The following is a 14,909-nucleotide window of genomic DNA, read 5'->3' on the forward strand; positions in this document are numbered from 1 at the left end:
TCTCTCCATAGGAATCTGCAGCGCTCTGACAAGCCCCTCCCTGCTCAGTGAGCAGAGACAGACCTGTCATCCACCGGCTCAGTGGAGATCAACGGAGAGATCTCCTGCTGAGCTGGCGGACTCAGCCTTGTGTGAATAAGGCCTTATTGAACAAGCTGAAGTTAGAAGCTGATTGGTAACTATGCACAGCTGCACCAGATTTTGAATGCAGCAGTTTTGGTAAATCTCTCCCTATTTGTCAAATAATTGATTTTGTAGCTACCGTATATAGCTTCTTATTTCTCAAAATTAGAATTGTGCTCAAATGTGAACCCAAAAATAAAACAGGAAAACCATCGTTATGTATTGCTACATTACCATCTGTATGTATTGCTGCATTATCATTTCTGAAAATAGTGAACATAGTGCATATCATGTGTGTCCCTTTATGATTTTCTGCTTTGTTTCAAACTGTCAGAAAATTACAAATGAAGATGACAAAAGTCCCCCCAGATTTTATTTCTAAATAAATAGTGTCTTCTCTGATTTAGAGTAGACTGCCTATTGCTCAACTAATTTCATTTGTATTATTGTTATTATATATTATTATTTGTAGACCTATGTGACATTTTTGAGGTTGTCATCTTGAAGGGAATGAACTGAAGCATATAGCAATATGATCTTGTTCATGAAGCATCTGTTCTAATGTTCCTTGTTTCTACAGCTTGTCACAAAGAATGTGCATCATGTTCCGGACCACTAGCCAACCAGTGCACCTTCTGCTCCCCTCCACTGGCCTTGCTGAAAGGACAGTGTATCAGCAATTGCGGCATAGGATATTATTTTGATGGAACTGTCTGCAGTGGTATGAATACCTTTTATATATTTGTGGTTGTGTAGATTTGTACAGGATATGTCTCTGTATATTCATAAATTGTTTAACTGCATTACACTTGATAATTTATGTAAAATCTACCTTTTTTCCTTTGTTAACCACTTGGCCAAAGGTATTCTGACTGCCAGTTGGTATTTTTATCTTCTGACCAAAAAGAGAACCAATGGACAGACAACAGACACTTGCAAAAATCTGAATCTTGAATGGTTAGAATGTATGTAAAGTCTAAACTAATTGGTTAGTGGTTAGAGCCCTGGTCAGGTCTTTATTACTCTGTGTTCCCTCTAGGGATATTCACTTTCTCTTTATAACCCTGTGGCCACTGTTAATGGGACTGATAGAATTGGTAACTGTTGTTTACAGGCATTAAGGTAAACAACATTTCTTGCATAGAACAAAACTGGCAAAAGTAAAAAAAAAAAAAAAAAAAAAAAGGTTTTGATTTAGATTTAATCTCTTACAGTAGTGCATCATTGCCTCTTAGCCTTTTGCAGAGCAGAAATGACATCTTACTGGAAGGATGTGAGGGCCTCATTGAGAATGACTTATCTCCTGCCTGAGCTCAGGGCTGACTGACACTCTTCCTGGGATGCTGGAAAACTGTCATTGAACAGATAATGTAGTTTTTTTGACAGAAGCTAGTCCTAACAGAACCTTTGTGATTTGAAGCTCAAGCAAGAGATCGGACAGCTTTACAGCCTTGCACTCAGCCAAACTCTTTAGCTCTGGCTTAAGAAGAATATAAATATATAACAAAAAATGGTTCATTCCTGATATACATTCTGAAAACCTAAGACTACACTAATAAAACATTCAATATGGAAATTTAGATTACTGCAACCGCTGGTGACTGGTTTTGTTTAAAGTTTTGTATACAGTTTAAATGCAGAGGTTTGTAAGAAAAATTCAGAATGCGGTAAAAAAATGATTTGTTAAAAATGTATGAAAACATAGGAGCATCAAGTTTGCTGACCAGTGATAAAGCAATGTACAAAGTGGACTAAGTCATTACAGAATTCATCCATTAGTGAATTATCCTCAGCAAGTCTGATTACTGCTTGGCTTAGTGCACGTTGCATGTCATTGTTGCTTTTTTCACAACATTTTGAAATAAAGTGCTGTGCACAGCCATGCCTACACTGGAGTAGTAGGCTCAGATGTTTCTGTAATCATGTGGTGGAGTAATTCAGATATCTTAATATAGATGAAATCATGATCTATATAAATATGAATTACAACATTCAAACATCAAGTCATCACTAACTGGAATTAGAAATCATCTGTTGTCAACTTTAACAACAAAACCCAGGGTGCGGTGATATCCCCATAGAGGATGGGCCTTTAAAGTGTGCCAGAATGAGAGATACACAAGTACAACTATATAAAATAAAAAATTTTCATTACAAAAAAAAAATCACATTAAATGCTTGCATACAGATCAATGATATGGCTCAAACGTTCAGTAGAGCATTATACAGGGAGAGATTATACAAAATCACTAATAGGGACCATGAGCATACTACACAAGAGCATATCTTCTTAGTAGGCCTCAATATATATCATTCCTACATGGTCCATGGTTCACAAAGTTATTTGACGGCCACCACATAACACAAAGGAGGTGATTTACTAAGACAAATGTGCTGCGCTGGTTCATACATTAATTGGTGTGCCAGAAAAATCATTAATTGATCATGCGAAGCGGCGCATGCGGATGCACATCACGATAATAAATCTAGACTCCAACTGCCGCTATGGTAAATACGATTTTCTCGTTGATAACAGCACACGCCCAATGCAATTAGTTAATTTCATCTAATTGGGTGTGTCTTGCTAGGCACATTAGCTGTTCTTAGTTAATTAACCCCTTTTGATATTTATCAATATATGCAATTTTGTTTTTATTCTTTTTTTACCCTCATCTTTCAATACATTACAAAGAACAGAGAAGTGTTTATAAACACAATAAATTCACGTTTTTATATCTTTAAAGGTGACAATACACTGTGCAATCATTTAGATCTTACCTAAGTTTGATTTAGTGCCAGAGCCTGTTTGATTTTCTACAATTAGAAGTAATACTTCAAGTGCGTCTTCCTATTACCTATTTAGCCTAAATGTCAAGTTGTACAGAGATAGTACAATCATTGTGTAGTGTATGACCATCTTAATTGCAAAATTTGGAATGTAGACGTGCCATGACCCACTTGTATGTTCCAAGCAATATTTTTGGTCCATTATATAACGCACATGAGAACACACTCTTTTACAGATACATGGATAGCCTTCAAGACATGCTAGACCATGATTTTTCAAGCCTGTGCTTTTTTTCATACATCACAGATTAGGGACAGTGTGGAAACCATTTTTATACCTCCAGAATTTGTAAGTGTGGCATCTACCCAACTTCCCTATGCTGGTGGACACAAGCAGCTACATATACAAACATACAATGGAGCATAAATAGAAGAAATCACATCACCAATTAGCATTTTTAGTGTTAAGTATCTGGGACAATTGCGTCCGGTCACTGGCTGTTAAATAAAATAGCTGCTTCAATAGACACGCCAGATGTCTGCAGCAGAAAATGCCAAATAGTCAAATTTATTCTAAATAGGGGCTCACATGCAGTATTGCCACATCCTTTAAGGCATGGCTGCTGTAGTGATTTTAATCTGGCAAAAAAGAGTCCCACGTTTGCCACTGAGGAACCCAGAAGTTACACTATATGGGGAGTGGCTATAGGCTCACCCCTCCTGCTCTGGAGAAATGTCTGCCTTAGCCCAGGTCTCTGAAAGGGACCTGGACAGTTAAGCTGGGCCTCCATATTTTTGTTGTTAAAGGCAATGTTCAGGCATTTGGAAAAGCATATGAGTTTCATGAAACACTTTTAAATTGTCTGAAAACAGGCAGACCCTTGTGCTATGTGTTAAAAGGTAATTGTCTAAGAAATTAAATTGCCACCTTGGCTAATCACGGCCAACCCAGACACTAGTCCAGTAGTGCATACCACCTTAGTTTCTTGGCCTGTCACTAGCTGGAATAATCCTACTAGAAATTGTTGATGTTAGGGTCCAACTACCAGGCACACCCTTTCACATACTTTATGACATGATACATACATGGCTAGATTCAATCTAATAATTCTGGCTTTTAATTTTTATATGTTGTTATTGTCAAAATAAATAATGGTGTAGGTTTCTAGTTGACTGTGCTCATCTGAACTAGTTAAAAAAAAAGCACATTTAAGGATTGTCTTTGGCCCACAACAGAGGTCAGCTTTAGGATCTTCTCAATGTTAGGGTCCATACTGGCCTACATTTTGATAAATCAGATTTTGTACTTAATGTATTTCTCTTGTATCTATTTGGATATGTGTCTGTTTGAGATGGAGAAGGCTCACCCAAATGCCCAGCTCTTTGCCAACACACGGCACCTCCACCATTGGAAATAAAAAGTCTGTGATGTCCATTCCAGGTTATTTTATTTATTTAACTGCTTGCCGAACAGGGCACCACGTTGATTTACGTCAGCAAAATGACACCGGTGGGCAAATGGGCATACCTGTATGTCCCCTTTAAGACACGGCTTAGTGGGTGCACACACCCGCCTCGTACTCCATGAGCATGTCTACAGGTCCTGCGGACTCGATGTCCGCCGGGGGCCCACTATCGTGACATCGAGCAGCAGAAAGGGGGGATGCCTACTGCTCCCTGTCATCGAGAGCAGTGATCTCTGTCAGGCTGTAGTGAGCCCCCCCCCCCACAGTTAGACTAACTCCCTAGGACAAACTTAACCCCTTGATCAGCCCCTAGTATTTAACCCCTTCCCTGCCAGTGTCATTTACACAGTAATCAGTGCATTTTTATAGCACTAATCACTGTATAAATGTCACTGGTCCCAAAGTAGTGTCAAAAGTGTCCGATGTGTCTGCCGCAATGTCGCAGTCATGATAAAAATCGCATATCGCCGCCATTACTAATAAAAAGAAAATTATAATATAAATGCCATAAATCTATCCCCTATTTTGTAGACACTATAAATTTTGTGCAAAACAAACAATATACACTTATTGCGATTTTATTTTATTTTTTACCAAAAATATGTAAAAGAATACAAAAGCCTAGGCTGAGAAAGAAATGTGTTTTTTATATATATTTTTGGGGATATTTATTATAGCAAAAAGTAAAAAATATTGCAGAGGTGGTCAAATACCACCAAAAGAAAGCTTTATTTGATGGGGGAAAAAAAATTTGAATTTTGTTTGAGTGCAACTTTGCACGACCACGCAATTGTCAGTTAAAGCAATGTAGTGGTTACATGGTTACATTAGGTGAGGTTGAAAAAAGACACAAGTCCATCAAGTCCAACCCATGTGTGTGATTATATGTCAGTATTATATTGTATATCCTTGTATGTTGCAGTCGTTCAGGTGCTTATCTAATAGTTTCTTGAAACTATCGATGCTCCCCACTGAGACCACCGCCTGTGGAAGGGAATCCCGTATCCTTGCCGCTCTTACAGTAAAGAATCCTCTACGTAGTTTAATGTTAAACCTCTTTTCTTCTAATTTTAATGAGTGGCCATGAGTCTTGTTAAACTCCCTTCTGCCAAAAAGTTTTATCCCTATTGTGGAGTCACCAGTATGGTATCTGTATATTAAAATCATATCCCCTCTCAAGAGTCTCTCGCAACCTTTCCTCATAACTAATATCCTCCAGACCCTTTATTAGATTTGTTGCCTTTCTTTGTACTTGCTCCATTTCCAATACATCCTTCCTAAGATCCAGTGTCCAGAACTGGACAGCATACTCTAGGTGCGGCTGAGTCTTTTAGAGTGGGAGAATTATCGTTTTATCTCTGGAATTGATCTCCTTTTTAATGCATGCCAATATTCTGTTTGCTTTGTTAGCAGCAGCTTGGCATTGCATGGCATTGCTGAACCTATCATCTATTAGGACCCCCAAGTCCTTTTCTGTCCTAGATTCCCCCAGAAGTTCTCCTCCCCAATGTATAGATTGCCTTAATATTTTTGCCAACTAAATGCATTATTTTACATTTTTATACATTGAACCTCATTTGCCATGTAGTTGCCCATCCCATTAATTTTCTCAGATCTTTTTGCAAGGTTTCCACATCCTACGGAGAAGTTATTGCTTTGCTTAGCTTAGTATCATCCGCAAATACAGAGATTGAACTGTTTACCCCATCCTCCAGGTTGTTTATAAACAAATTAAATAGGACTTAGTACGCCGTATTAGTCTGCTGAAAAAGTGCCGTGTGTGGGCAAGTAGCCCGTTCGGAAAGTCGGACAGACAGTCCGGCGGGAAGTCCGCCAGACTAAGTCCGCCGGATAGTCGGCTACGTGTGTACGCGGCATAATGTAAACATTTATGGGGGAACTGTGTCAGATGCTTTTGCAAAATCCAGATACACCACGCCCACGGGCCTTCCTTTATCTAGATGGCAACTCACCTCCTCATAGAAGGTTAATAGATTGGTTTGGCAAGAATGATTCTTCATGAATCCATGCTGATGATTACTGCTAATGATACCGCTTTCATTACTAAAATATTGTACATAGTCCCTTATCCCCTCCAAAAGTTTACATACTATTGCTGTTAGGCTAACTGGTCTGTAATTCCCAGGGATGTATTTTGGCCCTTTTTAAATACTGGTGCTACATTGGCTTTTCAACAATCAGCTGGTATCATTCCAGTCATTATAATTTCAGCAAAAATTAGGAATAATGGTCTGGCAATTACTTGACTGAGTTCCCTAAGTACCCTCGGGTGCAAGCCATCTGGTTCCAGTGATTTATTAATGTTGAGTTTGCCAAGTCTAATTTTAATTCTGTCCCCTGTTAACCATGGAGGTGCTTCCTGTGATGTGTCAGGAGGATAAACACTGCAGTTTTGGTTACTGAACCCCCCCCCCCCCCCCGATTCCCTCGTGAAGATTGAGGAGAAGAATAAATTCAATACCTTCGCCATCTCCCCATCCTTTGTAACATTTCTTGTTGCATTCTTTATAAAGTCTGAATGCTGATGATGATCCCTCAACCTTGTATTTTTTGAAGGCCTTCTCTTTGTTTTTATATGCATTTTTACATTGGAGTTAAGCCATCCAGGACCTTTGTTCACTCTTTTAAATTTATTACCCGATGGGATGTATTGAATAATGCCCTTATTTAATATGCTCTTAAAGCAAACCCATCTCTCCTCCGTGTTCTTTGTTCCTAAGATTTTAGCCCAATTTATGCCTTCTTGCAAGGCTTGTAGTTTAGGGAAGTTGGCTCATTTGAAATTCAGTGTCTTTGTATTCCCCTTATATTTCCTTTTTGTGTGATTTATACTGAAGCCAATTGACCTGTGATGGCTGTTACCTAAATTGCCCCATATTTCCACATCTGTGATCGGGTCTGTATTGTTGGTAATCAGTAGATCCAGTAACGCTTTGTTTCTAGTTCATCTGACCCATAAAATTGTCCTGCAAGACGTTTAGGAACTGGCGAGACTTAGATGAGTGTGCGGTTCCCTCCACCCAGTCTATGTCTGTCTAGTTAAAATCCCCCATTATAATAACACTTCCCATCTTTGCTGCTAATCCAAATTGTGATAGGAGATCTGTCTCCCCTTCCTCCCTCAGGTTAGGGGGCCTATAGCCCCCTAATTATTTCCCCCCAGTATTATGTTCCCCTTAGCTTCATCCCTTTGGAGCTCTACCCATAAGGATTCCACCTCCTCCCTAGCTCCCTTAGTGATGTTATCTCTCACATTCACCTGTACATTATTCTTGATATATAGGCATACCCCTCTTTCTGAAATTCCCACAAAATCCAAATCCCCCTCGTACAACAGTATCTCTAGTTCTACTACTATACTTACCTTGGGTTTATGTTCTTTTCGTCAACCTACCGCTAATGCCCCCAGTACTAACCTCTGGAATATGTTCCACGCTGACTATCTCTACCTCTGGACCCTCCTCCCATCGCCTAGTTTAAAAACCCCTCTAACTTTTTGTCCATCTTCATTCCCAGCTGATCTGCACCCTCCTCATTTAGGTGCAGTCTGTTCCTTCTATAGTACCAGTTATCAACTAAGAAGTTGGCCCAGTCCTCCAGGAACCCAAACCCCTCCTTACTACACCAGCTCTTCAGCCACTTGTTTACTTCCCTAATCTCCCTCTGCCTTTCTGGTGTGGCTCGATGTACAGGTAGTATTCCTGAAAATACTACCTTGGAGGTCTTTTTCCTCTATTTAGCTCCTAAGTCCCTAAAATCGTTCTTTGGGACACTCCATCTGCCTCTGACTTTGTCATTGGTGCCAACAAGCACCATGACAGCTGGGTCTTTCCCAACCCCTCCCAGTAATATGTACACCAGATCCGTTATGTGGTGTATCGCAAAAAGTGCTCTGACCAGGAAGGGTGTACATTTTTCTGGGGCTGAAGTGGTTAAACACAGAAGCAATTACACACCATAGAGGAGAGGGATGAGGAAATAGCTGTGCTGCTTCCAAACCACCTCTGACATGCCAGGGTGTTTATGCAGGTCCAAGATGCCATTTCTGGCCACAACATATCCACTTTTCACAAATGAAGATGAGTGCAGGATGTGAAGCTGGCTTCCTCCCAACAGGATCCATAAGCAGTACCACTCCTGTACAATGACATTGAGATATGAGTCACATTTCAGAATAGGTTTTCACTTAGTGCAGGCTAGTTAGAGTTTGGGAAATCACTTTATCATAGTTCAGGAGTGAAACAAACATATTGGTTGCAAACACGTGCTGATTACCACAGTATCATTACTTCATATGGGGCATACAGGACAATTTAGGTCCATTTCTGGCATTGGGTATATAATCGGGAGAGCCATGTGTGTGCATGCTGGTATGTGTATTGTGCTACATCCAAGACTGCTGTGCATATTTGTTAATTGTTGATGTTAGCAGACAATCACAAAGTTAAAAAAGATGTTCCTAATTTATGGAAGTACAAACAACTTTGCTTCATTTGACAGGGAGCTGTGATTGGGCTCCAGTTATCACACGAGTACTTGTTAAGGCACACACCTGTAACTCCAGACAGTCCTTCTGAATGGCTTTTCCAGTGGCCAACTTTTAAGCAAAAAGCTCATGTGCTTATTTGGCTAAAGAACAAAAAACTTTACAAACAACAAAAACATAGCAGAAGTAATTTCATAATATACAGGTTAGCTCTCTCTAACAAGGGCTAACACACAAACACCAGACAGCTGTTCTACACCCTCTCCGCTCCATGTCAGAAAATAAATAATGCTTGCCATTTATCTTGGGGTTGTGCTGCCCAGTGGCATCATGTTGAACACAGACTCCATATAATGCCAAGAACAGCTGTCATGTCATGGAGAGATGTTATTGTGTTTTTTATTTAAAATTCACAATTAGGTATGATTATGTACATGTAAAGTATCTGCTGATGAGCCCAGCTCGAGTAGCCTTTCCTGCCTCAGTACTCTCCCTTCTGGCGACTGCTGGCTGACGGACCTCGGGCTTCCTATCCTCAGAAGGCTCCCAGGATTAATTTGCTAACATGCAGTTGTTGTGTAACACAGCAGCAGGCAAGAATGATCCTGACAGCCTTATGAGCAGAGTACAGGATTTCTCCCCTAGGCTTGGCATGGCACATAAATTGGCCTTAGAGAAGGCCAAATGTTGTCTCCATGATGCTTCTTGTTTTTTAATGTGCCTTATTGTATAGGTGTTCTGCCTAGCTCTGGGGGTACCTTACTGGAACCATCAGCCACGCCAGCTGCTGGTAACCGGAATCGCCTGCCAAAAGAAAAAAAAAAATTGTTTCCATAAGGTTAAAAGCTTACACTATACATGTACCTAAGGGTGCTCTGTTAAAAAGGTTTGTCAAAGTCAGACAAGATTTGTTATGCTAGGTTGACCTTAAACAGGTAAGCTGATTGGTTTCTATGCAGAAGTGAGTCTTATTTTGCAAGCTTCAGGCAAATTAAGGGGTTAAAGCGGAGGTCCACCCTAAAGTGGAGTTTCCGCTCATTGGAACCCTCCCCCCCCTCCGGCGCCACAATTGGCACCTTTCAGGGGGGAGGGGGGTGCAGATACCTGTACAATACAGGTATCTGCACCCACTTCCGGCATATATATCTGCAGAAGGTACGCCCCTTTCCGTAGAATCTACACTCCTTTTCGAAAGTCCGCCGCTGTCTGCTGGGAAACACACGGATCCCAGAGACAGCGGGGACCATCCTTATTGCGCAGCGCGACTCGCGCATGCGCAGTAGGGAACCAGGAAATGAAGCCGCAAGGCTCCACTTCCTGATTCCCATACCCAAGATGGCGGCGGCAGCACCCGAGAGACGATCGAGAGATCGGCTTCGGGTGCCGACATCGCGGGCGTGCTGGCCGGGTAAGTGTCATTATTACAGCAGCTGCAGTATTTGTAGCTGCTGGCTTTTTAAAAAAAAAAAACGGCGGACTCCTGCATTAATTTACTAAAGATGGAAAGTGCAAAATCAGGCTTACTTCTGCCTAGAAACCAATCCGATTACAGGTTTTAGTGGCAACACTTAATTGAACTAGCTGAGGTGAAAAGCTGATTGACTACCATGCACAGCTGCAGCAGATTTGGAGTGCACCAGTTTGAGTTACCCCTAAGCCATCTGTGTCAACCTAGCAGAACTAAATGATGCACAATACTCCTTGGGGTTGATTTACTAAAACTGGAGAGTGGTAAATCTGGTGCAGCTCTGCATAAAAACCAATCCAGGTTTATTTTGACAAAGCTTAAATAAACAAGCTGAAGTTAGAAGCTGATTGGCTGCCATGCATAACTGCACCAGATTTTGCTCTCTCCAGTGTTAGTAAATCAACCCCCTTGTTATTTGGTGTGCCTTGTTGTACATGTGCTCTGCCTGGCTTTGGGGGTACCTGTAATTGAAACTAAACCTGGATCAGACAGGGTTTTTTTTTCCTAAAGCTGGGCCAGGGTTACTTCCAATGACATGTTATGTGATCTGTTCTCCAAATAAGATGCACAGCTCATTTAATTTTTATAAAACTTTAGGCAAACAAATATGTCAACATTATATGTTACCAAGAAGTAATCCTGAGAGCATTTGGCTACGCTCAAACATATATATTTATAATAGGTATTGTTGGAGTAAGGGGGGGGGGGGGTGATGATCAACGTGTATGGTAGCTGGTGTAGTGTATGTAACAAACGTCCACTATCTGGCCTTGTTTTACCCTCACCAGTTAACCAAATTCATTTTTCAAAGGAAATACCCAAAGGGGGAGATTTACAAACACCGGAGAGTGCAAAATCTGGTGCAGCTGTACATAGAAACCAATCATCTTTCAGGTTATATTGTCCAAGCTTAAATGAAAAATCTAAAGTTAGAAGCTGATTGTCACCAGATTTTGCACTCACCAGTTTTAGTAAATAACGCACCACACTATACTTCTTACCTAGACCAATAACACTGGTAGAGGGAATGTGCTTTCCTCCATGTTCCTAAAATGCCAATAATCTACACAGTGCAAGATGGTTTTTGTTTTTTTGATTACTTCTTGGCAGACCTGCTTTGCAGACTGGCCCCAATTAAAATTACTGCTCTCTGTGCCAAAAAGACTGTAAGCAAAAGCACTCAAAACAGCCATACATATCTTCCTAGACCTTGCTGAGCAACTTAGCCTTTTTTTAAAACAGGCTGATTTTTGCAAAATGTCTCAATTTGGACAAGGGTGGCAAACCAGTGGCCCACGGAGCCTTATAATACGTGGCACAACTTTTTGCTCTGGGATTGCAGGTTGGCAAGGCCAGATCTTGGGTTGCCATCCCTCTATCCCACAGCATCAGCGTTGTGAATGAACCCGGCGATAGAGGAAGCAAGTGGCTGAGGAGCAGCGCCCCATAAGCTGTTGCTTACTGTATAATGCCAGCTCCTGTCAGAGGTGGAGTGATACCAAATGCACTCTGCCTGGGCCAACAACAGCTGGCAATACTGGAATGGAAGACTGTTTTTAAAGCTATGTTTAGGACTAAAATCACAGTTTATATATGGGTATATCTGTTCTGCAGTGGTTACTGGACTGCTTTCAAACTGATCCACAGGTGCACATGCAGGTTACCTGCACTGAGCCACTGACCTCTGTTATTACCTGCAGGTTTTATGCACTTTCACAAAGTACACCACACCTGCAGGATCTAATAAAAGCCCAGGGCAAACTGCAGCAAACACACAGGAAAGCCACAGGCACAACGCACCTGTGGTGGGGGTAAACTGCAGCGCAACAGTGGGAAAGCAGCCTTAGGATCCGTTTAACCCAATCGGATTCTCCGTTTGCCTCTATGGAGTGGAAGATGTAAAGGGACTTGTGTCAGTTTTCACCTACGTACCTCAAATTCGATCCACTAAAAATAAAACAGAAGGCAAATCCCTCACCTTCCATCTGGGTGGAACGGATCGGAGGGCCCATAGAGTAGAGCGGGATGTGTCCATGTCATCTGCTCTTTTCGCTCATTGTGGCCCGTGCCAGGTTAGCAAATTGCTTATAGTCCCTCGCTCTTTAAAAGGTTGGCCACCCGTGTTCTAAACTCAGCTAACAAACTCTGCTTGTTCTATCTAGCCTGGGTGTTAACATTTCAAAGCTAAGACCCCTTTCACACTTCAGCCGCATTGTTGAAAAAGTGACGCTCATTTTCACTGCACTTTCCCACTGTCTAAGCGTCTCTTTGGCACCGCTAGCGAGGAGCTTTTAACATAGAAAATTTTGTTTAAAATGCCCATATCGCTTTGCTTTCAAATTGCTTTTACGGACCACTATTCCAATGGGCAGGGCGGGATGTGAGAACAGTATACAGTGCTTCCAACCCTCCCCATAGATGCTGCTTGCAGGACTTTTTTGCCCCTCCCACAACCGAACCACCCCAGTGTGAAAAGGCACACTGAAATGAATGGGAGGCGGTTTTTCACGCTCTTAGCAGAGGTTATTTCCAGCACTAAAGCACCTGAAAAATGCCCCAGTGTGAAAGGAGTCTAAGGAGGCTAGCTACATTAATCCCCCCCCCCCCAAAATAATTGCTAATAAGGACTTACACGTTGCCACACCAATGTCCTGTGCTCTCCCTTGGGCCTCCCCCTCATCCTCCTAACTTGAATCTAAACCAAAAGAAAAAAACTAACAATTAACCCCCCTGGCTGTATTCCCAAGTCTGGCTCGGGGTGGAATTTTTATACCAAAAGCGGTAACCCCGAGCCAGACTCGGGACCGCATCGCTGTATGCAGGAGGATGCTTACTTACCTTGTCCCCTGGATCCAGCGATGTCCCCACGCTGTACGAGCGGCTCGTCCTCTGCTCGATGTATCACGGAGCCGATCTCTGTTCCCTGTGAGTGTTGCGAGGCACGGGGACGGAGATCGGCGCCAAATTCAAAAATGAATTGAAACACACAGTATACATACAGTATAATGTAATCTTACAGATTACATTGCTGTATGTAATAATTTCACATCCCCTTTGTCCCTAGTGGTCTGCCCAGTGTCCTGCATGCAGTTTTATATTATAAAAAACTGTTCTTTATGCCTGGAAACTGGAGATTGTCCATAGCAACCAAAAATTTCACTTTACATCAAAACTGATTTTAGACCAGCTAGAAAACAGTGATAATAAATTGGAATTACTCGCAGAATTGATCGATAGCGATTTATGGGGAGATCCGTCATCAAATATTGAAAAGTAATGACAGTGACAATTCTGCAACTGAGCAAATCTCAGTGTTTTTGATTTGATTACATTATTGAATAATTTTTATTATTGTTATATTATTATTTAGTACAATTATTTACAATTATTTATTATATTATAATTTATTATTTCATTTTTCAAACTTTATCATACCCGGGATGTCTGCTAGACTCTGGTTTGAACAGATTTATGTGAGTTATTGCTAAGAATTACAGGACTACAATATAAAACACCAAATTTTCATGCAAAATTATTGTACCGCTTTCAGCACCTAAAATCCGAAATAATCGTAACCGCCAGGAAGGTTAAGCATGACAGAGCACATTGATAACCTTCCATAAAAAAAAAACAATGCCACATTTGTCTGCTGTTACCTATATTATTAAACATATCAGACAAGATCATTCCCTTCTCTTTTCCACCACTGACACTCCTGGGTCCTTGTCTACACGTGCTCACACTTGTGAATTCCAGCGCTGGTTCACACCTCCCTTCTCTCCTGCAGGCAAATCAGACTGCCCTCTGCGACCTACTGCGGGTGTCATTACAATGTTAATGACACCCCCAGAATGGTTTTACAGATTGCAATGCGAACTGTGTATTCGTACCTAAATCTTATCGCATTAATGAGAACACCCATGCGATCTGCTTCCGCTGCGTTTAAAAAATAGTCCCGCCATCTTTTTCTCTGCAAAGCCAATGCAAGTTCAGCCATACAACTGTATGGCTGAACTTGCATTGCTCAGACATTGCATGTGATTGGCACCAGTGGTGCTGGTGCCAGTCGCATGCAATGTCTGAGATTGCACTAGCCTGAACCTCAGCTAAAGCACTAAAAACCTGAATGACCAAATTCCTTAAGCCTGGCCACCAACTTGAACATCTACCTCTAAATAACCTACACACATACTGTTGTCCAACAATGTGTAAAAAGGTACTTACATAGAACTAAATTTGGCCTAGTTTGCAGGCCCTCATCATCTTCCTCTTCCTCCTGTAGTGGCTGCCTCATTGCAAGAGTTTCATCTGCATAAATAAAGAGCAACACACAAACACATTTCAGACAACTAACAACTTAATTTAGCCACTAAAACAAGAAGACACAATGGGGTTTATTTACTAAAGCTGGAGAGTGCAAAATCAGGCTCACTTCTGCATAGAAACCAGTAGCTTCCAGATTTTATTGCTAAAGCTTAATTGAACAAGCTGAGCTGAGAATCCGACTGGTATCTATACAGAAGTGAGCCTGTTTTTGCACTGTGCAGCTTTAGTAAAT

The 14,909-nt window shown here is 41.3% G+C and overlaps 1 protein-coding gene across 1 annotated transcript in view; it reads left to right on the top strand.

The window, feature by feature from the left end:
• Nucleotides 1-14,909, top strand: part of FRAS1 (Fraser extracellular matrix complex subunit 1) — a 708,831-nt gene that overhangs the window by 352,849 nt on the left and 341,073 nt on the right. The window contains exon 17 of the mRNA XM_077476089.1: nt 704-844. Within this exon, the coding sequence (XP_077332215.1) occupies nt 704-844 (141 nt within the window). The remainder of the gene's footprint in view (nt 1-703; nt 845-14,909) is intronic.

The sequence above is a fragment of the Lithobates pipiens genome, unplaced genomic scaffold (assembly GCF_037356315.1).
Source record: "Lithobates pipiens isolate NorthernLeopardFrog02 unplaced genomic scaffold, aLitPip1_a1.2 Scaffold_13, whole genome shotgun sequence".
In the NCBI taxonomy this organism is placed as follows: Eukaryota; Metazoa; Chordata; class Amphibia; order Anura; family Ranidae; genus Lithobates; species Lithobates pipiens.